General features: G+C 41.1%; 2 protein-coding genes across 4 annotated transcripts in view; both read left to right on the plus strand.

Annotated features, from left to right (window-relative positions):
• The window catches only part of Topaz1 (testis and ovary specific PAZ domain containing 1), a 49,223-nt gene extending 27,491 nt beyond the window's left edge, over nucleotides 1-21,732 (plus strand). The window contains exons 10-20 of one of the 2 annotated variants that reach the window (XM_021172427.2): nucleotides 392-543; nucleotides 1,051-1,143; nucleotides 4,776-4,891; nucleotides 8,469-8,535; nucleotides 9,709-9,883; nucleotides 10,887-10,987; nucleotides 14,881-15,046; nucleotides 15,683-15,847; nucleotides 17,315-17,518; nucleotides 19,036-19,225; nucleotides 21,445-21,732. In XM_021172427.2, coding sequence (XP_021028086.1) covers nucleotides 392-543; nucleotides 1,051-1,143; nucleotides 4,776-4,891; nucleotides 8,469-8,535; nucleotides 9,709-9,883; nucleotides 10,887-10,987; nucleotides 14,881-15,046; nucleotides 15,683-15,847; nucleotides 17,315-17,518; nucleotides 19,036-19,225; nucleotides 21,445-21,664 — 1,649 coding nt within the window. In that variant the 3' untranslated portion in view covers nucleotides 21,665-21,732. The remainder of the gene's footprint in view (nucleotides 1-391; nucleotides 544-1,050; nucleotides 1,144-4,775; nucleotides 4,892-8,468; nucleotides 8,536-9,708; nucleotides 9,884-10,886; nucleotides 10,988-14,880; nucleotides 15,047-15,682; nucleotides 15,848-17,314; nucleotides 17,519-19,035; nucleotides 19,226-21,444) is intronic. The other variant, XM_021172428.1, reaches the window with a different exon arrangement.
• Nucleotides 21,733-25,127: 3,395 nt separating this feature from the next.
• Tcaim (T cell activation inhibitor, mitochondrial) overlaps nucleotides 25,128-25,908 on the plus strand; it is a 36,880-nt gene continuing 36,099 nt past the window's right edge. Inside the window, exon 1 of one of the 2 annotated variants that reach the window (XM_021172944.2) lies at nucleotides 25,128-25,271. The gene's annotated coding sequence lies outside the window, so the exon portion shown is untranslated. Of the gene's footprint in view, nucleotides 25,380-25,908 lie in introns of both variants that reach the window. The other variant, XM_021172945.2, reaches the window with a different exon arrangement.

The following is a 25,908-nucleotide window of genomic DNA, read 5'->3' on the forward strand; positions in this document are numbered from 1 at the left end:
CACTGTGCACACTGATCACACTGTGCAGCTCACTTCACACTGTGCACACTGATCACACTGCAGGTCACTTCACACTGCACAGTGATCACACTGCAGCTCACATCACACTGTGCACACTGATCACATTATGCAGCTCACTTCACACTGTGCACACTGATCACACTGTGCAGCTCACTTCACACTGCACACTGATGCTGAACATACTAGACTTCTCATGTCACTGTCATTCACCATTTTGACTTTGTGCTTTCATTTTCATCAAATACTTCTGACATTTCTGGTTCCCTTCAAGAAATGAATTTATATAATATCTTTACAGAAGATTCGTCTACTTTCAGCAGTATGGCTGTCTTAAGAGCAGCAAATGACTTTTTTTTTTTTTCACTTTCAGCATACATATTTCTGGAGTACTACAGAAAGTTTCCCCCAGGGATACACTTCAGTTTGCAAGTGCTAAATGACCTTTTGATTTCTTTACTCAAGCATTGTTTATTGAAAGAAGTCTTCCAGGTAGTGCAGCTCAGCATAATGGCTAAAATGCTGGTGAGTAACCTGGTCCATGATCACCCTCTCTGCCCTCATTGTGTGCTTGTTTAAAGCTATGCCAGTGCCTGGCAAACACAGAAGTGGATGCTCACAGTCAGTTATTGGATGGAACACAGGGCCCCCAATGGAGGAGCTAGAGAAAGTACCCAAGGAGTTGAAGCGGTCTGCAACCCTATAGGTGGAACAACAATATGAACTAACCAGTACTCCCAGAGCTCATGTCTCTAGCTGCATATGTATCAGAAGATGGCCTAGTCGGCCATCATTGGGAAGAGAGGTCCCTTGGTATTGCAAACTTTATATGCCCCAGTACAGGGGAAACACCAAGGCCTAAATATCTAATAAAAATTGGGGAAAAAAAAGTTAGCACTTCCTTTCTGCCTGCCGTAGACTCCACAGACAACATATTTTTCAGTATTCATGAATTTGTAAAATTTAACACACACTGAGAGACATGAAATTGAGTGTGATTTTTCTGTTTGTTTGTTTCTTTCTTTCCTTCAGCCTGCTCTGAAAATATTACTAAAAATATTTGAGTATGTGGCAGCTATGAAGTTGAGGAATGCTGTACCTGCTTTAATTGAGATTTTTTGCAAGGTATGATTTTAATCTCTCTTATCTCTAAGAGGGAATAACAAAAGAAGACTCTTTACACATAATCCATTATGTCTTTTATTAATGTTCTACTAGCTGAAGAATTCATAAGTGATCTTTAGTCTCCTGAAATAGTTCAGAAGCACTCTCAGCTGTTTTAAGTTTCCCTTAAACAAATCCTTCTAAGTATTCAAATGACTCCTTTCTTATTATAAATTATCTTCATCTCTATTTCTTAAATATAGCTAAAAGAATTCTTTCTCTGAAATACTTAAAGTCACAACAAAATAAATCAGTATATAAATAGAAAGTTATAACTAAAATAAAGTAGTTAGGAATTGGTTTAAAATTTGGCATTAAGCAAAATGAGAAATAAAATTTTAATGCTACCTAAAAACACATTAAAAAATAAATGTGTACATATGTATGTGCATATATGGAAACTAGAGGTCAGCATCACTTTCCAGCTTGCTTAAGCCACACTGCCCACTCCTGTCTCTACCTCACTAGCACTGGGATTGCAGGCCTATGTTTCTGTGCCTCACTTATTACAGGGGTGCTGAAGAGCCAAATTTAGGACCTCCCGCTTGTGTAGCAAGCATTTTACCAGCTGAGTTACATCTTCAACTGCCAAGTTTAACTTTTGTTGAATGCTTCAAAATACCTGATAAGCACCAACAAGTGCTAGATGAAAACAGGTGCGGTGGCAAATGTCTGTACGTCTAGTCCTCCAAAGGTGAAGGCAGGGGAATCAAAAGTAGCGAGTTTGAGGCCAGGCTAGGCAACATGAGCTCCTGCCTTTAAAAAAAAAAAAAAATGTATGTCAAGCACAGCAGTTAAAGGGAACCAGAGAATGTCTAACAATGATTTGGTTTGTCTTGGGGCCAGGGGGTGTTTTACCGAGGTTGTTGGTTCCACGGTTAGTATGGAACCATTATTCCTAGAAGTTGTTTAATGTAGTTTCAGCATCTGGAGGCTTTCAGAGTCCAGCAATGGCAATATAATATTTCCTTGAATGTTTTTGCTCCTGATTCTAGCAGTATAATATACCCTATCCAATAAACTACAGACCCAGAGAAAACAGAAATTCAGAGTTTATTTTATGTTCATAAATAGGCTGTTAACCTAACCTAGCATATTAAGACATATTTATGCTTATCCTAGTTTTTGAGCAATTTTAAAAGATAGTTTTTATTGTTTTTTGGGGGTGTGGTTTTGTTTTTTGCGATAGGGTCTCATCATATAGTTCTGACTGCCTGGGACTCAACTAGGGTTCTCAAACTCATGGAGAACTGCCTCCCTTTCAAGTGCTAGGATTAAAGATGTGAGTCACCACACCCAGCTACAGGGTAGCTTTGAATGGAACCAATTACCAGGTAGCTAATTTGTTCTTCCACAGGTTTTATAGTTGGCTCTGTCCATTTGATCAAACATTGCATCATGGTAGGGAGTGCAGAGACCAGCAAGCATGATTTGAGATATTACAGACTAGAACAGTGACCTCGGGGTGCTTTCTGTATGTATTATGTCATAAAGTTTCATAGCTTTAGGAGGGAAGCTGTTTTCCTTTTTAAAAATAAAATTGGCCATGCTTTACATCCAGACAAGCTAAAAGACATAGTTCAAAGACTCAAGTTTGTATTAGGTAGGAAATAGTTTTTCCCCAAAACAGTTTGCGGTTTGTTTAATCGGCTGGCTTAGGAAAGAGTTTCCAGGACCTGCTCAGAAGTCATACTGAGTTTAAGGCAGTTTCCCTACAAATCAAAAAGAGGAGTGAGTTGGTGAGTTTCTGCTAGTCCCTTTAGTGAAAGAAACTTTGTCTGGCTTCAGCTTTAAGTTCTTAATGACCAAATGGCACCTCAATGAAAAAAAAAAAACAACAACAACTTCTCCACCCTCCTGCTGCTTTGTTATCCCATCTGCCTTAGGTGGGGTATCTGTTGCAGTGATAAAACACTATAACCAAAACCAACCTGGGCAACAGAGTGTGTGTTTCAGTTTACATGCCTTAAAAATAGGCCTTCATGAAAGGCTACCAGGGCAGGAAAGTGGAGTCTGGAATAGGATCATAAGCCATGAAGAAGGGGCTGGCTGACTTGCTCCTCATGACTTACTCGGCCCACTTTTTCATACAGCCCAGGACCATCTGTCCAGGCGCGGCACTAGCCACATGGACTGGACCTGACAATATTAACCACTGTTAAAGGAGGTGCCCCACAAGTTTTCCTGTAGACCAGTCTTATGGAAGTATTTTCTCAATCATAGTTCCCTCTTCTCAGATAACTCAACTTGACAAAACGAACACATAAATATAACCAGGACACCACCCCAACTGCTACTCCCTGCTACTCCCTTCAAATCTAGATGAAGGAGCAAGTCATACTTTCTCTCAAATATTAAAAACATTTTAAGGGGACTTACGACAGGGCTCAGTGGTTAAAAGTACTCGCCATGAAAGCATGAGGGCCTGAGTTTCAGACCCAGAACAGACCGTAAAGAGCTGGGTGTAGTGCTGATTATGTAAGCCTGTCACTATTGAGATGGGGACCAGAGACAGGAGAATAGCCCAGAAACCAATGGGGACAGCTAGTCTAGGGTACACAGATAGCGAAAGATACCCTGTCTTAAACAAGGTAGAAGATGAATTTACTGTTAAAAGTTGTTTTCTGACCACACACAGCCATGGCAAGTGTGCTCCCCAAATCATACATACATACATACATACATACATACATATCTGTCTGTCTGCATATGTATGTATATATACATACACACACACACCTCAAAGTAAGTAAATAGTAAAATATAAAGATCTTAGTGTGTTCAAGTAATTTCTCAATAGGAGAATATAACCATAGTAGACTCTGAAGAAGTATTGTCCATACACCTTCAGCTGAGTCAGTCTTCCAGTCATGGGGTAGCACGCTGTGGTCTAGTCACATGACCTCTAGCAGAAATCATCATAGCTTCAAGCCTTCCTAACGCCTTAGGATAACTTTGGGGTATCTGCCTCCTGTCCATCCAGTCTCAGACCACAGGCATCCAGGTACTTTAGTCAGCATTCTCCATCCAAGTTGAGGTACATGAAAATGACAAGAAGCAGGGCCTATGAGAATTGAGGGGGAATGTCTCAGAATTAAGTAGATGACTGCACTCAGGCCGTCAGCTGTGCAGGTTGTTAATTTATTAAGTAAAGACCAGTTCTTCCCTAGCAAGGGCTGGGGTAAAGCTCAGGATGAGCCTCTCCCCATTCACCATCAGGGATGGGGCATCAATGCCAGACCTGAGCTACAGTGGGACAGACAGTGCCAGATAGGAATTACACGACAAAGTAGTTGAGACAATCCAAGAATGGAAAGAAAGTTCAATTTTGATATTCAAAAATATTGTTCCCATGTTTGCTTAAAATTCTGAAGACATCTTTCTGTGGTTCTCAAACACTTGATAACACTATGTTTCAAACTTTGCTAATAAGTTTTGATATTTCGATTCCCCTGTGTCCATGTCTGACTCCTGCTGCCAATGTCTTAGTTATTTCTCACACATTGGCCACTCAGTTCTTTCACATTTTTACAAGAATGACTCCTCCTCCCCTCCCCCTTCCCCTTCGCCTTCTCCCTCTTCTTCTTCTGCAGTTCATTGAAGCTGGGATGGTACCTGACCCAGAGCACTTGAACTATATTGTTAAGCTTTTACATCAAGCACAGGCATCCCAACAAGAAATATCTGCAGTTCTGCAAGCCAAATCCAGGTAAGATGGGAGACTGCCAGGTCTGTATCTTGGTGGAGACCAAGAGAGGTGAAATCCAAACTGTCTCAGGGGCAAGTTTGTCACCCATTATAAGCCTCTTCCTGTCTCTAAGCACACCTGACCTGAATCTGACTCTGCTGGGTCCCTCACTTAGCTGTAGTGTACACTAAGGGCAAGGAAGCTTCTCTTCCCTGTATGTTTGACTGATTACTTAATTGTACTCAATGTGCGCCAATGCGTATGCAAATCATGGTAGCTTTTGTTTTCTCCCTGGCTCACACTTGCTAGCTTGGTGCTCTCACTTCCCCCTTGTTCACTATGTCTGCTCAGCTTATGAAGCCCCAACCAATGATTTAATCTCTGATTTACCATACTGCCATAAAACTGGCTGTCTTCCTTGGGAAGAGCACTTGCCTAGAATGTACAGGGTTCTAGGTTCCATCCCTAGTGATGTTAAAAGTAAACAAGTAGTGCTGCAATAGACCCGTGTAGAGAAAAGGGAAAGCACATCTTGTTGGGTTGGAGAGAGAGTCAGTAAAGTGCCTATCACATGAGTGTGAGGACTGACTAGTCATAGATACTTGTGACCCTGGTACCAAGGAGACAGACAGGAGGGTCCCTGGGGTCAGCTGGCCACCCAGCCTTGCTTACATAGTGAGTTCTGGGTTTAGTGAGAAACCTAGTCTCAAAAACAAGGTAGATGGTGGTAAGCCCTTGCTTGGCCTCAGAGACTTGAGCCTTATTGGGGTGGTGAGAGAATGAAGAAAAGACAAACAGATACAGACAGAAGGATCTTGGCTCAAGGAAGCAGGCTGCTAATCTTAGTAGGAGCAGTCTTCGGGTATAAACATCCAGGTGGAGAAAGCTATGGTAGACATTTTCTGTACATACTACCAACATATGGACCAGAAAAGAAGGTATTACCACTTCCCTGTGAGTCACCCTTGAGTCACTTTTGCCATCCTTCCGTGAGTCTGGGGAATGACCCGTGAGGCTGACCCTGAGCGCACGTGCCCACAGACACAGAGTTACCTCTTTCAAAGAAAAAGACACAGACACAAGTCATCAGGAGCGAAGGGTTAGTCCTGCCCTCCTGCTCCGAAACGATTGTGGTGAATGTTAACTGTGTGTGAGCTCAGCAACAAAGATGAAATGGAAGGATTTCTAGGTCTTAATGCTTGTATAAAGTATAGAAGAAATTTAATCCACAATTTAAACCTTTAAAAATGCTATCCCAATGACCAGATAGTTTCTCTTGAGAAGTCTACTCATTTTTTAACAAGTCCAAGTGAATTTACACATAATTCCAGAAAATTGGAGAGACAAATTTCTATTGGCCTATATTTCTTTCTGTCTGCTGTTGATTTGTTTTTGTTTGCACCCAAAGGGTCTCACTATATAGTCAGTGCTACACTTGGCTTCCTAGTCCTCCTATCTCTATCTCCCACTTGGTAGGATGTACCACCATGATTAGTTTATCGGCATTTTTGAGGCAGGTATTACCCATATACAAAAAACAAAGTGGGCCCATCATGGTGGCACAGACCTTTTATCCTATCACTCAGAAGGCAGAGGCAGAGGCAGATGGATGTCTGTGAGTTTGAAGACTGGTCTGTAGAATGAGTTCCAGGACAGCTAAGGCTACATAGTGAAACTGTGTTTCAGAAAAATTAAATTAAAAGCCAAAGTGGGTACAAAAAACTAAGAGATTCCAGGTGTGACAACTCAATACCTGTAATCTAGCACTTGAGAGACAGAGGCAGGAGGATCAGGAACTCAAATCTAGCCCAGGCCAGCCTGGGTTACATGGTACTCAGTCTTCATGCTATGGAGCTGGAGTGAAGAGCACTGTTGCTCTAACAAAGGACCCAGGGTTGGCTCTCAGCACCCATGTGGTGCCTCACAACCATTTGCAGCTCCAGTCCTAGGGGATCTCACCCTGTCTGCTGGCCTCTGATGGTACCAGACATGTGCCTGGTGCCATCATACTGTGCACATACATGCAGGCAACACATACACACACACTTTTAGATGATTTTTTAAAGATCTATAAACCAGTATCTTTTATGAGTTTAAATGTGAAAATTCTTGACAGATTAGGAATGAAAAATAATTTTTTTAACTTGGTAAAGAAAGGCCCAAAGTGAGATCCGGCTCAAGGGGAGGTCCCAAGGCCTGACACTATCACTGAGGCTACCGAGCACTTACAAAAAGGGGCCTAGCATGACCGAGCTCTGTAGGACCCAACAAGCACCTGAAAGAGTCAAATGCTGATATTTGCACCCAACCAATGGACAGAAACTGCTGACCCCTGTGGTTGAATTGGGGAAAGGCTGAAAGAAACTGAGGAGGAGGGCGACCCTGTAGGAGGACCAGCAGTTTCAATTAACCTGGACCTCTGAGATCTCTCAAACACTGGACCACCAACCAGGTAGCATACACCAGCCAATATGAGGCCACCAACACATATACAGCAGAGGAATGTCGGGTCTGAGTTGAGTCAGAGAAGATGCACCTAACCCTCAAGAAACTGGAGGCCCCAGGAGTTTAGAGGTCTGCTTGGGTAGAGTGTAGGGGGTGGGGACATCCTCATAAAGACAGAGGAGTGGGGAGAGAGGAGTGGGGAGGAGGTATGGAATGTAGAACAGTCAGAGGGTGGACTGGAAAGGGGAGGAGGGGGATAAGATCTAGAGTGTAAATAAATAAAAGACCAAAAAAAAAAAAAAAAAAAAACCCTAACAGACATACTTAAATAACAGGAAGTTTCTCTTCAAGACTGAGAACAAGGCAAGATACTACCCACACTTCCATTAAAATCATTTGCCCATACCTTCTGACCCACGTGATAAGAAATGAAAATAAAAGATGTATAAATTGGAAGTAAAATAATATCATGTACTTGTAGGTGACATGATTTGTAGACCTATGTGACAGAGAGCCCTAATGAATGAGTACAGCAAGGTTGCAGAATGAACACCAGCTCACAGATCAGCCATGTTCCTCTACAGCAGCAATGAGCCTAGGAACCAACATCTAAAACAGCACTATTATAATAGCTCTTACAGAACGTACTCAAATTGTATGCTGGAAGCCACGAAATGTTGAAAGAAATTAAACATACTGTTTATGGAGAGACAAAATAAAGATGTCAATTCTCCCTACATTCATTTATTAGTTTAATTCAATTCCAGGCTATTTTTTTATAGATAGCAAAACAATTCATTTAGCTTCACATAGTAGCACAAGTCTGTAATACTAGTACATAGAAGGCTGAAGCTAGAAAATCAGAAACTGGGGCCAGCAGATAAGGCACTTGCCGCCAAGCCTGATGAGCTGAGGTCAATATCCAGAACACATGGAGAAGGAGAAAACTGACTAGCACACGAATGCTGTGGCATGGACATGCCCACATACAACACACACCCACATACATAAGCGTACTAAATCAACAAATGTGGTTTTTAGAGAATTCGGCTGTAAAGAACTTTGAAGGTGTCTTCTGTGCGTCTGTCTTTGTCAGGACACTGGTGACATAGGGATGAAGTAAGCATAACCAACTCTCCTCTGTCATTTGAAGGTTGCGAGTGAGGCAGCTGAAAAAGAACTGGAAGTGTGACTTAGACTCAGCCTTGAGTGAAGTAGAGGTATGACATTTATCTTCAAAGAGACTGCTAGCCTCTGAAAACCAGTGACAGACGTTTGAACAATCCACTTTAGGAATAGCTTTAGAAACATCGCTGCTAGAGAAAATGCTAAGGGAAAGAAGTCTTGTAGTTATATTTTAAAGATTAATACTTTGAAAGGTAAACATCAGAATTTCTAGAGCTGTGGAATAAAGATGAAGCTTTGTAGGAGATCTGTTTCCTAGTGTGTACACAGCCCTGGGTTCTAATTCGACTATCTGCTCCCCAACATCTAGGATTGCTATTTTAAATAATCCTAAAAGTTACTTCTATGTCAGAGTTAACTTGTGTCATAGTAAAGTCAGTTTAAAGCTTGATCTATAATTCAGTGCTGGGCAGAAACGTGGCTGACTGTCTGTACATGGCTGTGGGTCTGAGCTGAGACCGTAGTGCACTCTCCTGGCACTTAGAATAAGAAAGGGGGTGGCTAGAGAGATGGCTCAGTGACCAAGAGCTCCTATCACCATGTCAGGTAGCTTACAACTACCTGTAACTTAAGCTGTAACATAAATGCCCCCCTCCAATTACCTCCAAAGGCACCAGCACATACATATGTGTGCATGCCCAAACATAGACATACACATGTAGCTAAAATTGATGGCTCTACTCTTCATGTCTGTTGTGCTCCCTCTCATCGAAGGCTCAGCCTTGCTCAGATGGTAAATCCTTGACACAACCTGTGCATTGCCACAGAAAGCTTTGCTTAGTTTGTAATTGAAAGTAAGAGATAGTCAGCTTACTGAAGTTTCTTTGTGGGCCCCAAGTCATAAATGGCTAAATAATGGTAAAAGCATGCTCCCACCCAAAGCAGTACAATAATAATATGTTGCCACAGAGATGCTCATGCACCCTGGTGATGGTGGTTCTCATGAAGTTCTGGACCATTAAATCCTGGAGCATCTGAGTACCAAATAGTTCCATGTTTACAGATTGCTGTGGTGAGAAAAGGTCAAGTTCAGTGGTGGTGCTGTGTGTTGCTTGTCAGGTTTTCAGTTCCCACTTATTCTAACAGATTCCAGGTGCCTCCATGTGCCTGTGTGCTAGCGTGTGCTTGCAGAGACAGAATTTTTACTTTTTACCCTATTCCTCTTCTTCCTTCTTTTCTTTTCTCTTCATTTTTAATAATTTTAATAGACTTGTAAAGAAAAAAGTGACTGGACCAAATTGGGAAACCTGTACATTAGCATAAAAATGAGTTGTGAAGAATTTGCAGATCTCCAGAGATTCTGTGCTTGTGTTGCTGAGACACTCACAGAAGATTACAAAGAAGAGAGGCCAGGTGTTCCTTTTTGTGAATTTGCTGAAACAGGTAAAATGTTACTGTTTTGTTTTGAGGATTGTATGGTTCTTAGCTGGAGGGTGAATCTCTCCTCATGCACAAGTTTAGCCCCTGTTGCAAGTCTCAAATAGGCTGAAATCTGTGAACTTTTCCATGTACTTATGTTAGGTTATAGTTATAAGGACAGAAACTAGTTTTTTTTTCCCTTGGTTTTTCAAGACAGGGTTTCTCTGTATAGCCCTGGCTGTCCTGGAACTCACTTTGTAGACCAGGCTGTCCTCAAACTCAAAAATCCGCCTGCCTCTGCCTCCCAAGTGCTGGGATTAAAGGCATACGCCACCACGCCCGGCAGAAACTAGTTTTTAGTATCAAAGTTTTTGTAGAACATGAATGCATTTTCTTTTTATTTAGGTTAATTATTATGATATGGGGACACCCAAGTTTTTTATACCAGTGATGTTTCTACTATCTACAAACCAAAAAATATTGTGTAGCCTTAAAAAGACATTCTCTTGACATTCTTACTGTGCAACCTGACTTGGCCTTACATTTGTAATCTTTCTACCCCTGCCTCCCCAAGCTCTAGGATTATAGACTATATGGGGTTTCAAATGTTGTTCTGAACTGTCACTACTATGGCCTCTCTCAGGGAATAACAAACTTTCTGTAAACAGTCAGAGAGTAACTCTCCATTCAGTTTTTAAACAATTCTTTAAGAATAAATCCACTGTTGGGCTGGGTGTTGTGGCACACGCCTCTAATCTCAATGCTTGGAAGGCAGAGGCAGGTCCATATCTGTGAGTTCAAGGCCAGCCTGGTATACAAAGTGAGTTCCAGGATAGCCAGGGCTATGTAGAAAGACCCTACCTAAAAACACAAAACAACAACAACAACAAGAAGGCACTATTAACTTTTGGGATGGATTTATTGGTGGGAAAGGTTGTCAACACTGGGTCTGTGAAGTGATGTCCGTAATTCTGAGTCATCTTAGGTGACTGTCTCCATTTCTTTCCATGTCTGCTTTATGTTTCAGTTAGCAAAGATCCACAGTACAGTGAGGTGGATAAGACTTTGTTGGGAAGGATCGGAATAAGTGCTGTGTACTTCTATCACAGACTGTTGCTGTGGGCCAAGGTATTTTGTTATATGTTAGTTTGATTTGCTACAGAAAATCTTACTTTTAAAATTAGGAACAGGACATGGAGTCATCCTTCAAATCAGAGACTTTCTAATAATCACTTCAGCCAGCACAGACACGAACCCTGGCTACCTAGGGAGTTCTTTAGTTTTCACATTTGTTCCACACCAAATAGATGTGGAAAGGGGGTGGTGAGGCACAGGTGTGCACAGGAGGTGACAAGACACCAACTGCTCTATCGAATTCTGGAGGCCATACTAAAGTACTTTTATTTGAAAGTCTTGAATTTATCATTTATTTGACAACTCCTGAGTTGTCATTATAATCTTGAGAAGAGCACAAAGTATTTTTCTTTTCTATTTATTTGTTTGTTTGTCTGTCTGTTTATTTATTTATTTATTTATTTATTTATTTATTTATTTATTTAGACAGGGTCTTTCTCTATAGTCCTGGCTGTCCTGTAATTCACTATGTAGATCAAGCTGGTCTTGAACTCAGACATATTCCTGCTTCTGCCTCCTGAGTACTAGGTTAAGAGGCATGCACAAACCATGCTCAGTCTCAAAATACCTTCCCTAAGACCCAAGGTGTTCACAATCATCATCAAGACTGTTTACAAGTCACTACCTTGACTACTCCAAGACACCACGTGCCACATGTCTATGTCTGACTCTTGATAGAGCCCATTATGCATGCAGGTGGTCTGGTGACTCATTTAGTTGTATATGTGCACATGTGTACATACATGTGTACATATATGTATATGATGGCATGCTTGTGGTAGTCAGAAGATAATTTACAAAAATTGGTTCTCTCCTGCCATTAATGTAGTCTTAGGGATCTAAGTCAGGTCATGAGGCTTGCTATCAGAGCCTCTACCCTCAGAGCCATTTCATCAGCCTTCAAAGCTACACTGTATTTATTGCACCCTTTAGATTTCCCTGAAATGATTGAATTGTAGACTCTACAAAGTCCAAATAGAGGGCATGAAAATCCAATGTGAAGGGAAGAGCTGAGGATGGAATCAACAGAATGTGAGATTAAGTATGATCACTGTGAAATTAAATGTTAAAGCTTAGGTTCTGTTAACTCTGGTTAGTTCAGAATTGGATGGCTGTGTGGTAACATTTAAGCATAGGTTCACTTGTATATATGCAACATACATGGATTAAAAAGAATTTTTGCACCGAGAGTGGCTAAACAGAAAGTCTGTAGGTTTTCAGATTCAATGCTCACTATGGTCAGTGTGCTCAGGGTCTAAGGGAGGCAGTCATAGCGTTCATTTCATGGACATGCCTGCCTGCACGCTGGAGACTGCTGGACAGAAGCCTTTGTGACAGTGTACACATTTGGCTAAAACTTTAGACTATTCTGATTTATTTGGTTATTTCTTAGATCATTAAGACATTGGTGAATTTTTCTATCTTAAAAAAATTAACTATTGTGCTCAGAGAGTTGATCTCAAATGTCATCTTACTTGGAGGTGGTTTGTTGTGTGTGTATGCGTGTGTGTTTTCTGATTTGTTTTAGCTTTGTTTTTTTGTTTTGTTTTGTTTTGTTTTGGAGGGGGGAGAGACGGGAATCTATCCCTGATTGTCCTAAAATTATATAAATCATGCTGGCCTTGAGCTCACAAAGGTCTCTGCCTCAGCCTCCTGGAAGCTCTGATTATAGGTATGTACACCAGACCCAATTCAAACCCATTCCTTTTTTAATATAAGGTAAAATTCTTGAAATTAATCTAAAAATTATCACCTGAAGATACATTTATTTATTCAAAATAAAGGTATTTCACATCATAATAAAAATCTGGTTGAAAAGAGTATAGAATATTAAAGGTCTATAAACTAAGACCCATGGTCCACATTATGCCTACAGCCTGTTTTTGTATAGCCCACAAGCTCAGAATGTTTTTAACATATCCTTAATTTTAAACATTTATTTATTGTGTATTTATACATGTGTATGCATGTATATGTGCTTGCCCATGCTGACACATGTAGAGACATGGGTTGTTTTCTTCTGCCATTGTTCCACCTTATATTTTGAGACAGGGTTTCTCAATGAAGCTAGAACTCTCTGTTTCAGCTAGACTGACTGGCCAGCAAACTTCAGGGAAGCTCCTGTGCCTGCCTCCTCAGCACTGGGGCTCTATAAACATGTGCTATACTGCCCAGTGTTTACATGATGCTGGGGATCCAAACTCATGGCCTCACATTGGCATGGCAAGCACTTTTCCAACTAAGCCATCTTCCCAGCCTTGCTTTATGTAGATACAGTGCTAGGGAACAAACTCAGGGCTTCACACATGCAAGGCAAACACTTTACCATTAAGTTATACCCTTTTTTTTCAATTTAAAAAAATGTGTATCATTATTTTGCCTGAGTGTGTGTATGTATACCATGTGAATGCCTGATGCTATGGAGTCCAAAAGAGGGCATCAGATCCTGTGGAACTAGAAATACAGGTGGTTAGGAGCCACCATGTGGGCATTGGGCTCTGCTCTTTTCTAAGAGCAGCCAGTGCTCTTACCCACTAAGCCACCTCTCCGCTGCTTTTTTTCTTTTTATATTTTTCTTTTTTTATTTTTTTAAAGATTTATTTATTTATTATATGTAAGTACACTGTAGCTGTCTTCAGACACTCCAGAAGAGGGCATCAGATTTCGTTACGGATGGTTGTGAGCCACCATGTGGTTGTGGGATTTGAACTCGGGACTTTCAGAAGAACAGTCAGTGCTCTTAACCACTGAGCCATCTCGCCAGCCCCTTTTTATATTTTTAAAGAGTTATTTGTTAAAAACAATAGAATTTCAGCCACCAAATATTGCTGTCAGAGATTAAAGTACTTAACTGTAGTGGTATTGAAGAGCTAGTTCAGTGGTTAAGAATAAGTACTGCTCTCACAGAAGAGCCAAGTTCAGTTCCCAGCATCCAAATCAGGTCGCTCACAACCTCCTGTAACTCTAGCTATAGGGGATCTAACACCCCATCCTGGATTCCTCCTGGATGTAGATAGACCTACATCCCTGTACACATAGCAATGACTTTAAATGAAAGAAATCTCTTTCTAAAAGTATTTATTGGCTGGGCATGGTGGTGCATGCCTTTAATCTCAGCACTTGGGAGGCATAGGCAGGCAGATTTCTGCAAGGCCAGCCTGGTCTAATTAAAATTAAGATATTAATTATTAAACTACTAACAGGGATAGTAATAGGCTGGCCCCTAGCTTAAAATAATAATGCACGCCCAAATTCTTACGTCCAAACAAACCAAAGACAATCTTCATGTAGAATTTGTCAAATAATTCATTTACTAAGATAAAAAAATAACTTTTCAGCTAACAATTTTGGCTCTACTGTACTAGCATGTCATCCAAATTTGGTGACAAATTATCTTCATTTCACCAACTCTCTTGGATCTCAGAATGGTAAACTATAAAAGGAATAAAAGCACAAATAGCTTTCTATATTAACACATGGAAGCCTTTTCCCAGGCAGTGAAATCTTTTCGTTTTGTTTTTGCTTAAGTTTTGTTGAAACGAAGCCTTTCTGTAAGACCAACCTACCCTTAAACTATCAATAGTCTTCTTGCCTCTACTTCCTAAGTGCTGAGTCTACAGGCATGAGCCACATGCCCCACTCCACAGACAATCTTAAGGGAAGACACTTAAACCTAAAAAAAAAGAAAGAAAGAAATGCTGATGGAGAGGGCTGTATGTTGGTTAATATGAGGTAAACAGGAAATGCTTGAGCAAAGTCTTGTTGTATTTTACAACTGTCAGTCTAACATAATAATTGAGGCTGGTAACTGTCTCCTGCATATTAGCACTGATTTTGTGTCTCTAATACTGTAAATGAATGATAGTGTCTTTTTATTTTTATTCCAGGGAAGGAAGGTCTTAGATATATTATATGAGCTAAAAATACATTTCACGAGTTTAAAAGGGCTTACAGGACCTGAAAAAGAAGCACCAAGATGTCAAATTGTAAATGTTGCAGCAGAGATTTTTATCAAAAGTGGGAGCCTAGATGGTGCCATTTGGGTCCTAAGGGGTAAGTTCTGACATTTACATGTACAGTAACCTGTTACTCTTCTTGTAGCCCTGTCTGTATAATTGCCTTAGTGGACACTGAACTGAAGGGGATAGCTTGGTTTGAACATCAGTGAATATATATGAAAAGTCACTATGGTATAAACTGATTCAGAAAGTGGCTTCATCTTAGCCTTGGTTGACAGAAGTTTGTTCATAATAAGGCCTAGTTGACACAGAAATATTGAGTCTGAAACTATTACAGTTCTTCTATTCTATAGATTTTTAAAATGTTATTAGAAGCTGGGCAGTAAATCCCAGCACTTGGGAGACAGAAGCAGGTGGATCTATGAATTCAAGGCTAGCCTGGTCTACAGAGAGAGCTCCAGGACAGCCAGGCCTACACAGGAAAACCCTATCTCGGAGGAAAACAGTAATTAGATGTGTTAATAAGTCGAAATATAACATGCCAAATTAAATTCAGGTAATCCAGCTTTAGAAGGCAGGTTCAGCTACTGTGGGAGCTCTTGGTCACGACTTCATGGCCCCTATGTTACTGTGTGTAGGCAAAAGTGCCTTCAAACAAGATACTTATACCCACCTGTGATTACCCTGAGAAGTGTCATTGTCATGGTATGCTTGTTTTTTCTTTTGGGAGAATCGGAATGGATAATCAACACACCACTTTGGCCTTGTGATAGAATGGATGTGCTTAATCGGCATAATTTGCTCTGTACCATTGCACATGAAATCTTGGGCAAGAATCTTTACAAACAAACATTTGAGGTCTTACGGAATCTACCAAGCTTTCAGAATTCTCAAGGTACATTTTTAAAAGTCTACCTTCATTATCTTAAAAAAAGATTTATTTTTATTTTATATGTGTGGGTGAGTGCTACATACATGTATGTGTATCACACACATGCCTGGTGGCTACAGTGGCTGTAAGAGGGAATACAATCCCTCTGGAAGTTAAGTCACAGTCAATTTGTGAGCATCTTGATGTAGTTGCTAGGAGCTGAGCCCCGGTCCTCTATAGGAACAGCAACTACTCTTACTTAACTGCTGAGCCATCTCTCCAGCACAGCCTTCATCTCTTGCCAGTCAATAAGACATTTCTCCATCTGTTCTGGTTAGGTGTTATGTTCAGTATTTTTTAATGAAACAATTTTCTATAAAATATGCTCTACATAAACTAAATGTATGCTTTAAAGATGCTTCTCTGGGTTGTTCGTTATCAGCAGTCCTATCAGCATACACTTGTTCCCTGTTCTTGCCTCTGTACATTATGGGCATGCTTCATATCTTAACTTACTCTATGTCTTGGTAATCTTAGAATTAATGAGTTCTCTCAAAGGTTAAAATTCAAGCTTAAGAGGATGAAATCTATGAGCAGACACTTTGGTGACGAGTTCAGAGGATGATACAAAGGATGCAGACAATGATTTAGGACCTTCCCCAGGTCTCACTGTGTCCTCTCAACTTCATCTTCCATTGACTGATGGAGGAAGTGACTTCCTACAAATGATGCTTCCTTTACCTCAGTATCCATAGCACAATGTCTGTCATCCATCATGCCCTTAATAGACAGTGGTGTTGATAATGAGGCAAAGCAGGTATAGACATGCACAGACAGTTGTGCTGCACATTAGAAGTCCATCCATGACAAACTAAAGGAGTTTCCTTCTTTATATGTACAACAGGGTGAGGGGTGATGTAATAAGTTTGGAGTTTTAGGAAAGTATTTAAGAAGATATAAAAGGTAAAGAGATTAATTTTCTGTAAGGATCTGGACCACTTAAAGATCCTACAGTGATGTGGATCTAGAGTATAGATCATAAACCCAACTGAGTAAAAGAATTCCCCTACAAATTAATGTGATACCCATTCAAGGATTTTTTTTTGAGTCAGCATTAGAAGCAAATATATTTGAGTCATGAAAACTGAAGACTGAGGTTTGAGCTGTACAAACAGACCATGAAGAAAGTTCCAAGACTGAAAATCCAATGCTATGTAGGGACTAAATGCAGAGAAGCTAGTGCAACTTCTAAGCCTTTGTCAAGCTTTTTACATTCACCATTACAAAGGAGCACACAGTTTTGCTTTTGTCTAAAAGATTTTTGTTTCTTACTTGAAGAGTATGAAAGATGGTTGTACCTCGGTGAGTCTGACTTCTGCAATGGAGAGAAGGGGCTGGGGCTATCAAGATGAGGGAGAAAGTTGGAGATTATTGGTCTTTATGTCATTGATCACTTCTCACTTTATTGTATCATTGTTTTCCTCATTTCAGAAACAATGGGGGTTTCCCAGTCCAGCCTTCTTTTTAATGAACTTCTGGATGCCTGTATAGAAAGCAACAGTCTTGGCATATCGTCTTCTGTCGCAGAGTTCATGGTTGCCAAGAGCATCCCTATTGACTTTTCCTTTCTTAGGAGACTGATCACTTCCTTAGGAAGGAGCTGTTTGTGGCTCAAAGCTAGAGCCCACTACAAAAGTACGTTCCATTGAAATGTTTCAGTTAATGTGTTGGTTTTGATTATTCTCTAATCCAGAATCCATCTATAATATTTAAAACTAAATTTCTACACATGAAAAATAATGGTTGGTACATATTCAGAGGCAGGCAGTGGTCGAACAGATCTGTGCTTTGTGTGTGTGTGTTTGTCTTTTGTTTAAAAGTGTCATTTTTTTCTTGGCATGTTATCAATTCCAGTAAAAGGCAAGCAAAGGAAACAAAGGACAAATTTTAAAATAAAATAGTTTGACATATCTTAAAACACTTTGTAAAAGTGTTGGATGGAGTGAAATTTAAATATTTGGGTATCAGACATCCTGAACTAGAAGTGTTTTCTCAAACTCCCAGCTATGATCACTTTTAGCAAGTGATAACTTTTCTCCCCAATGAAATGGGAAAATAATTAGGTTGCATTATAGGTAGTAAGTTTAAGTGTTTAATACACTTTTTATTTTTTGGAGGGTTCTTTAGGTTTTGATTTTTTTAACACAGTCTCATGTTTCTCACACACACATAAATATAAGTTTAAATATGAAAATGTTACTGGAACATCTTTAGATTATGTTCAGATAGAATTCTTAGAGATTAACATCATTACCTACACTGGGGTAATTACTTGAAGGGAAAAATAACCCCAAACATTTTAAACAAAATCTATGTTCAGATTTAATTTGATCTTGATAAACTATATATAATATTGTCCATGTTCAATTGGATAGTTAATCCTAGGAGTATTAACTATCATTTCTAATAATCAGCCAAACAGTTTGAAGCTAAATCAAAATTGTTCTCTCAAAAGATGAAGGTTTTTAGACTTGAGCCAGTGAATGTGGCAGCCACATCCAGGATAGAGCTAGGGTTTGTTCTTGTGTCCAGCACTTGTCAGGCAGAGTAGGAACAGCAATAGCCACATGATTTGATGGCACCTCTAAGTAAACTCAGACCACCGCAGTAAGTATTTAACAGAAGTGGCACTCTCTCATTAAATTCTTATTTTTGTATTTGTAATTCAGTGTAGACAGTGAACATAAAAGCATAAAGTTGTTCATAGACCAAATCCCATTAAAACCTAAATAGCTGTTCTGGTGATGTTCCATTTAGGAAGTTTTTCTTCTTGTTTTGAGCTAATCTCACTATATGTAGCACAATTCATCCCTCCAACTTAGTCCTTTTGCTTTAGCCTAGGTTCTGAGATTACAGGCATGTGTCACTACACCTGGGTACCTTATTAATTCTGAAATTATGACATATATGTTACTATGAACTTGAAAAACATGGGCACTTGCTGCAATAAAACTCAAAGGCCATTTTTTCAGAGTTTTCATAAAGAGCAGTGTCAAATGTATCAAGATTCTTACAGTCATAAAAGCTGTAATAAATCTGCGAATGTAAATAGCTACCCTGACCTGTAAGTGGCTGTCAGATGCGGACAATTACAAGCCATAAGTCTTACCCATTGAAGTTTGGTGAAGTGTGACCTGTGGTTTGATTTTCAGGTGCTCTTTCACTGGGTTGCTACCCACCATTAGAGGGAAACTTACACCGGAAACTTCTCCTGGTTCCTTCGTATCTATCTGAGATTGAAATGCTTTTAGCTATGGAAATATTTCTGGTGTCCAATGCTAGTGGCATTCAGAGTGCGGGACCGGGAGCGCCCACACAGGTGCTGCAGATTGTCCTGAAAAGGTGGGTTGGTGGCACGCCAGCCGTATTCTGAACATAGATGCAGCTCTATGCCTGCCCTATAGTGCAATGTGTGCATGTTATATTCATTTATACTCTGTATATGTAGTATAAACTTGGCTAAAATTTAAACTGAGGAAGAACAAGACCTACTGCAGGCTTAAAACCAAACAAATGAAGGAGCTAGGGGTGAACTTCAGGGGTAGAGTGTGTTCACCAAACAGGTTAACACCACCCAGTAAACACGTTACTGGTTTCAAAATGTTAATAGTTGTCTTAAATACGGATTTTCTTTAAGTATCAACCTTTCTTGTGTTAAAGAGTATGGTTCCTTAGAGGGGCTTTATCTTAAAAAAGTAGCTATGAATCTTTTTTTTATTTCTTATAGATCCACACAATCTGACATAAATACTATGCCAGTGTGGACACTTACACAACCCACAACCCTTATCTCTGGGAAAGTCCTCAGTTTTTCATCTGTAGAATCTTAATTTTTAAATATAAAATTTAATATAAAACACATTTTAAAAATAAAAAGGGTACTTGAGTGCCATATTCTCCCAGAATGAATGATCCAAGAGAGAAAAGACTAGGAAAACTCAGGTACCTTTTGTGACTTCTCTCAAGAAAGAGTGTGAAGGTCTGAGATTTTACCCGTTTGTAAACTGGTGTGCCACAGACCCAGGAGACACAAGATTCCTATGATGGAGACAGGGTACATTCTTGCTGAGGAACAGCAAGCAGCCAGATGGTCAGCTTATCATCCCAAAGTCCTACTGATAGCCCACAGGGATACTTGAGCATGTGGCAGGTTCCCTGGCCCAAAGGCAGGCCCAGGCCTCAAGAACCCAAAGCCTGCTTTCCATTTTCTCTACTGCCCAAGGCTGTCAGAAGTCTGTCTTTTGCTCCAGGAGAAACCACCTTTGTCTTCCAAGTTTTTTCACTATTTAAAGATGCTTGAAATTTGGAAAAAGGAGTAGTCAGTGTCCCTAACAAAAGTTCCCCCAATCCAGTTGGCTCCTGAGTGATTGTTTGCTGACATCCCATACTCAGAAATACTGCTTTCTTCAGTTTGTTTCCGAGTCAATGTGGTACAGCCTCTGTTTACAAGAGGACATCCTTTTCCTTGCACCTTTTTTTGGAAAACCCATTGAAACTAGCCTTTGTTCTACAGCTCTACTTCATTAAAGGATGGACTTCCTTTATTTGACACCATGCACTGTGTGGCATGAGGTGTCTAGGTTTTATTCTTAGAAGAATTTGATTTTCTTCTTGCACCCTATTTCCCACAGTTGCAGCCTCTATTCATTGTTGAGTGAGGGTAGTCATAACCCTAGTCCATAACTAGTGACATCTCTAGATCTTTAATTTTATAAATTGAAGGCCAATATGTTTTGTCTTGCTGAGCCCTGCCTTAGGTTACTAATCTCTATAGGTTATCCATTCTTAGACTTTGGGAATATGCCACCTATGCAGGTTTCCAATATATCAGGCTCTAAAGTGCCTTATCTAATTTAGGAGGCCCTAGAAGGTGCTTGGATACTCATTCCTCTTTTGAAGCATGAGCCTCCTTTAGGTCACCAAGTGGCTTGCACTAGTGTTAATTTGGGTAGAACCATTCTCAGAACTTGAGGTTCACTGACATGCAAGGTACCAAGAGCAAGAATTAGACTCATACTTTAGATAATTTTAACTATTTCCTTTCTTCACAAGAAAAGCTACCATAAATAAGAGTTTCATGCCAGTAAACACAATCACAGTTGATGCAGATGGAGCTCAAAAAAAAATAATACTTAATAAAGTACCCATCGGGGCCAAAGAAAACCATATAGCTCTATGGCTTGTCACTACATGCTAGCTGCATATTAAGTACTTGCTTGAAACTAGAAACAACTAATACCAAGAGAACTCTACTGTGATTGTAATCATTCAAGCTGTATTGCACTTAATACTAACATACACCTTAATATTTATACTTACTAGCTTTGAAGATACAAACACATAGGGGAACTAGCTGTGTTCTAGATCAGTGTTTCTCAAACTAACAATTGCTACTGGGTCCTAATATAAAATGCCTCTCATACTGTAAGCCATGGTTCAAAAGCTTAAGAATCACTGCTTAAAAATGCCATGATCGTTTAGAAACAATAAATGCAGATGAATTTCCTACAGAAATGACATGGCTGCTTCTGAGAATTTCTGCCTTTGGGTTCACTTTATAGATGTGAAGAAAGCAAATCTCGAAGCAAGGATGAATATCAAGCTGCAGTAGAAAGATTGGTCATGGCTGCTCGAATATCGGACCCCAAGCTTTTCATTAAGCACATGACTGTCAATATTAACAAGGAGCAGGTGTACAGTCTGGAGCACTGTTCTGCTTTGAAATGGCTGAAAGAGAATATGAAGTGGGCTGGAAAGGTTTGGCTTTTCACTAACCATTAGTAAAGGGTTGTTGTTGCATTTTCTTTTTAAGTTCAAATAATCATTGTTGAAAATAAAAGAATAAAAATAACTCATCGTATTCAGCATTTGTATCTTATTGACACTAGAAATTATCAAATAGTTTTCAAGCAAAAAATTTTCATTTACGTGCAATGGTTTTATTAACAAAAAGTGATTTTTTAAATTGCTTTTTTACTTAAATTTAGAAGGACCTAAGTTTGGAAAATTCCTCTTTGATAATTTATTCAGAGTCAAAAGCAACACTGGGTGCATTTAAACATCAGTGCCCACAGTGCACAGTGCAGTAAACTAAAGAGTCACCACATGCCGTGACTGAATTTGACCTAGTCAGCGGTACTACTGCAGGAGTAAAAATGACAAAAAGCAACTCAGGGATAAATGGTTTATTTGGCTTGTGCTTCCATATCATAGTCCATCACTGAAGTCAGGGCATGAACCCAAGCAGGATAGGAACCTGGAGGCAAGAGCTGATGCAGAGGCCATGGAAGAGGCTGCTAGTGACTTACTCATGACTTCCTCAACCTGCTTTTTTTTTGTTGTTTTTTTTGAGACAGGGTTTCTCTGTATAGCCCTGGCTGTCCTGGAACTCACTTTGTAGACAAGGCTGGCCTCGAACTCAGAAATCTGCCTGCCTCTGCCTCCCAAGTGCTGAGATTAAAGGCGTGCGCCACTACGCCTGGCCTTCCTTTTTTTTTTAAAATAGATATTTTATTTACATTTCAGATGTTATCCCCTTTCCTGGCTCCACCTCTGAAAAATCCTTATAACACTCCCCCTCCCCCTGCTCACCAACCCACCCACTCCTGCTTCCCTGTCCTGGCATTCCCCTACACTAGGGCATTGAGCCTTCTCAGGACCAAGGGCCTCTCCTACCATTGATGACCAACTAGGCCATCCTCTGCTACATATGCAGCTAGAGCCATGAGTCCCTCCATGTATACTCTCTGGTTGGTAGTTTAGTCTCTGGAAGCTCTGGGGGTACTGACTGGTTCATATTGTTATTCCTCCTATGGGGCTTACAAACTCTTTCAGCTCCTTAGGTCCTTTCTCTCGCTCTTCCATTGGGGACCTTGTGCTCAATCCAATGGTTGGCTGAGAGAATCCGCCTCTGTATTTGGTAGGCATTGTCAGAGCCTCTCAGGAGACAGCTATATCAGGCTCCTGTCAGCAAGCATTTGTTGGCATCCACAATATTGTCTGGGTTTGGTGGTTGTATGTGGGATGGATCCCCAGGTGGGGCAGTCTTTGGATGGTCATTCCTTTAGTCTCTGCTCCACACTCTTATCTCTGTATCTCCTCCCACAGGTATTTTGTTCCCCCTTCTAAGAAGGACAGAAGTATCCATACTTTGGTCTTCCTTCTTGAGTTTCATGTGTTTTACAAATTGTATCTTGGTATTCTAAGTTTCTGAGCTCATCAGTGTGTATATCATGTGTGTTCTTTTGTGATTGGGTTACCTCACTCAGGATATTTTCTAGTTCCATCAATTTGCCTAAGAATTTTATGAATTAATTGTTTTTGATAGCTGAGTAGTATTCCATTGTGTAAATGTACCACATGTATCCATTCCTCTGTTGAGGGACATCTAGGTTCTTTCCAGCTTCTGGCTATTATAAATAAGGCTGCTATGAACATAGTGGAGCATGTGTCCTTATTACATGCTGGAGCATCTTCTAGGCATCTGCCCAGGAGTGGTATAGCTAGGTCCTCCAGTAAGTAGTATTATATCCAGTTTTCTGAGGAACAGCCAAACTGATTTCTAGAGTGGTTCTACCGGCTTGCAATCCCACCAGCAGTGGAGGAGTGTTCCTCTTTCTCCACATCCTCCCCAGCATCTGCTGTCACCTGAATTTTTGATCTTAGCCATTCAGACTGTTGTGAGGTAGAATCTCAGGGTTGTTTTATAGAACCCAGGACCACCAGCCCATGGATGGCACCACTCACAGTGGGCTGGGACCTCTTACATCAGTCACTAAGAAAATGTTTTCCTGCAGCGTGATCTCAAGAGGTATTTTCTCCATCGAGGCTCCCTCTTCTCTGAGGACTCGAGCATGTGTGAAGTTAACATCAAGCAGCAACACAGACTGAAAACACAAAAATCCAGGGCGCCCCACCAAACATCTAAGTTACCCTCCTAACAACTCCCTTTCAGTGTGTCTCATATGATTATTACGTGTACGGTGTGGGAGGAGCACACATCCATGTGGAATTTTGCAGGACAGAGTTTTTGGAATCTGTTCTTTCCTTCCACCTCCATCTAGTTACGGTAATGAAACCACGATGGTCAGGCTGGAGGGTCCAATAGCAAACACTTTCATCTGTTGGTCAACCTGGCAGCACAGTACTGTATGCTTTATGATAATATGTGACTAAGGACATTGCTAATGAAAATATTTTAAACAAATATGCCAAAATATAAATATCTAACAAGGATTGTCCCAAAACACTAAGAAGTTAAAACTTAAGAAGATGTCAGGTGGTGGTGGCCCATGCCTTTGATCCCAGCACTCAGGAGGCAGAGGCCAGCAGATCTCTCTTCAAGGCCAGCCTTGTCTACAGGACTACACAGAGAAATCCTGTCTCAAAACAAAAACAAAACAAAAACTCCTTCAGAAACCACCTTCAGTATCTGTAGCCTATTCTCTTTAACATTGTCCTCACTCTAAATAGTACTGTAAGCCACAAATTCAAGTCGTCTAGAGGGGAAAAGCCCTAAATAGGGTAATAAATGGGACGAGTATTTAAAGGAGTTCTCAAAATGGGTAGAGGCAGTGTCCTTAAATCTACAGTCTCACAAGGGCAGGAAAATTGAGTCCCAGCACTCTTAAGCTTGCGTGACATGTGGCGCACACACTGCCTCAGAGACAGGTGAAATTCGCGTGGGCAACTGTAAACTATGCTCCTGCAGACAAAGGACACGATGTGGGCCGCAAGGTCATCTTCAGGAGAATGAAGATCTGAGAGAAGGGGTGAGGTGGCTTCTTGCTGGTTGACCAAGCCAAGAGGTAGCAAAGCGAAAAGCAGTTTATATTCCATCATTTGCAGGTCTGGAGATCAGTTACAGACGTCCAATAAAGCAGTAAAAAGCCCATGCTGAGTACACTGAACATTTAAAAACATCCTAGTAGCGAGTCGTGATGTGTCACGCCTGTAATCACAGCACTTAGAGGAGGCTGAAGTAGGAGAATTGCCGCAAGTTCAAGGCCAGCGTGGGTTACAGTGTGAGCCACTGTCCCAAATAATTAAACTATCTCAAATAGATTAGATTGCGGAAAAGTCAAGTGGGAAATGTAAACCAGAGGAACGGGATCTTTCACACTCAGCGGCATCTGGGAAGCCTACCAAGACTACCAACGGCTGCTCAGCAGGGACTGCGTCACCAGAGCGCCTCGCTTAGCACCGCCCCTCCCCCAACCAGGGGCTGCGCGTGCGCGCATTGGCCCCGCCCCTGCCTCCGGCTACTCCTTTACCTTTGCTTATCGTCCTCCCACCTGCCTGCCAATCATCTTTTTCCCTCAGACCTAGTCGGCCGGAAGAACCGGCTTGTGTCTCCCGAAGCTGCCTTCGGAAACCCGCAGATAGCGGGGTAAGGACACGGACAAGTGCGGCTTTGAAGCGGGGTGGGAGGCCGCTGAGAGCCGACGTCCTGGCTGGGAGCCGCTTGCTGGCCTTGCGCAGGCGTTCTAGGAGGAAGGTCGGTCCGCCTTAGCCAATGAGCATGGTTCGTGCGGCCTGCCGGCTCCAAGTGTCGGGGCGTCCAAGCATGAACCCAGGCCTCTGAGACAGTGGGCGAGACCTGTCAGGAGCTCCCTGCAGAGCGAAAGTTGCCCAGGGACTCCACACTTGCCACACAGGCCTTGGCCTGTGCGTGCTGAGGCGTAGGCGAGGCTGTCAGATGGGAGCTGGGTTTAGGCTACTGCTGGGAGAGCCTTGAGACTGGCGGGGCCCAGGGAGGAGCTGCACCCCAAGTTGCGGGCCCGATGTTCACCTCTAGACCTGTAATCAAACTTATGGCTAAGTAGACTCTCAGAGGGGAGTCTGAGGCGTAGATTACTCAAGTATAGTCCCTAAAGTGGTGCACTTCACCACTAAAGAGCTTAAGGAGTGAGTGTGCTAATTCATTCAAGACATCTGTGGAATGTGTGTGCGAATGGGTTTAAGATTGTAGGATAATGGTAACAGGATCAGGCTGAGTTTTATCAGTTTGAGACTACCGAGTGGAG

The sequence above is a fragment of the Mus caroli genome, chromosome 9 (genome assembly GCF_900094665.2).
Source record: "Mus caroli chromosome 9, CAROLI_EIJ_v1.1, whole genome shotgun sequence".
NCBI lineage: Eukaryota > Metazoa > Chordata > Mammalia > Rodentia > Muridae > Mus > Mus caroli.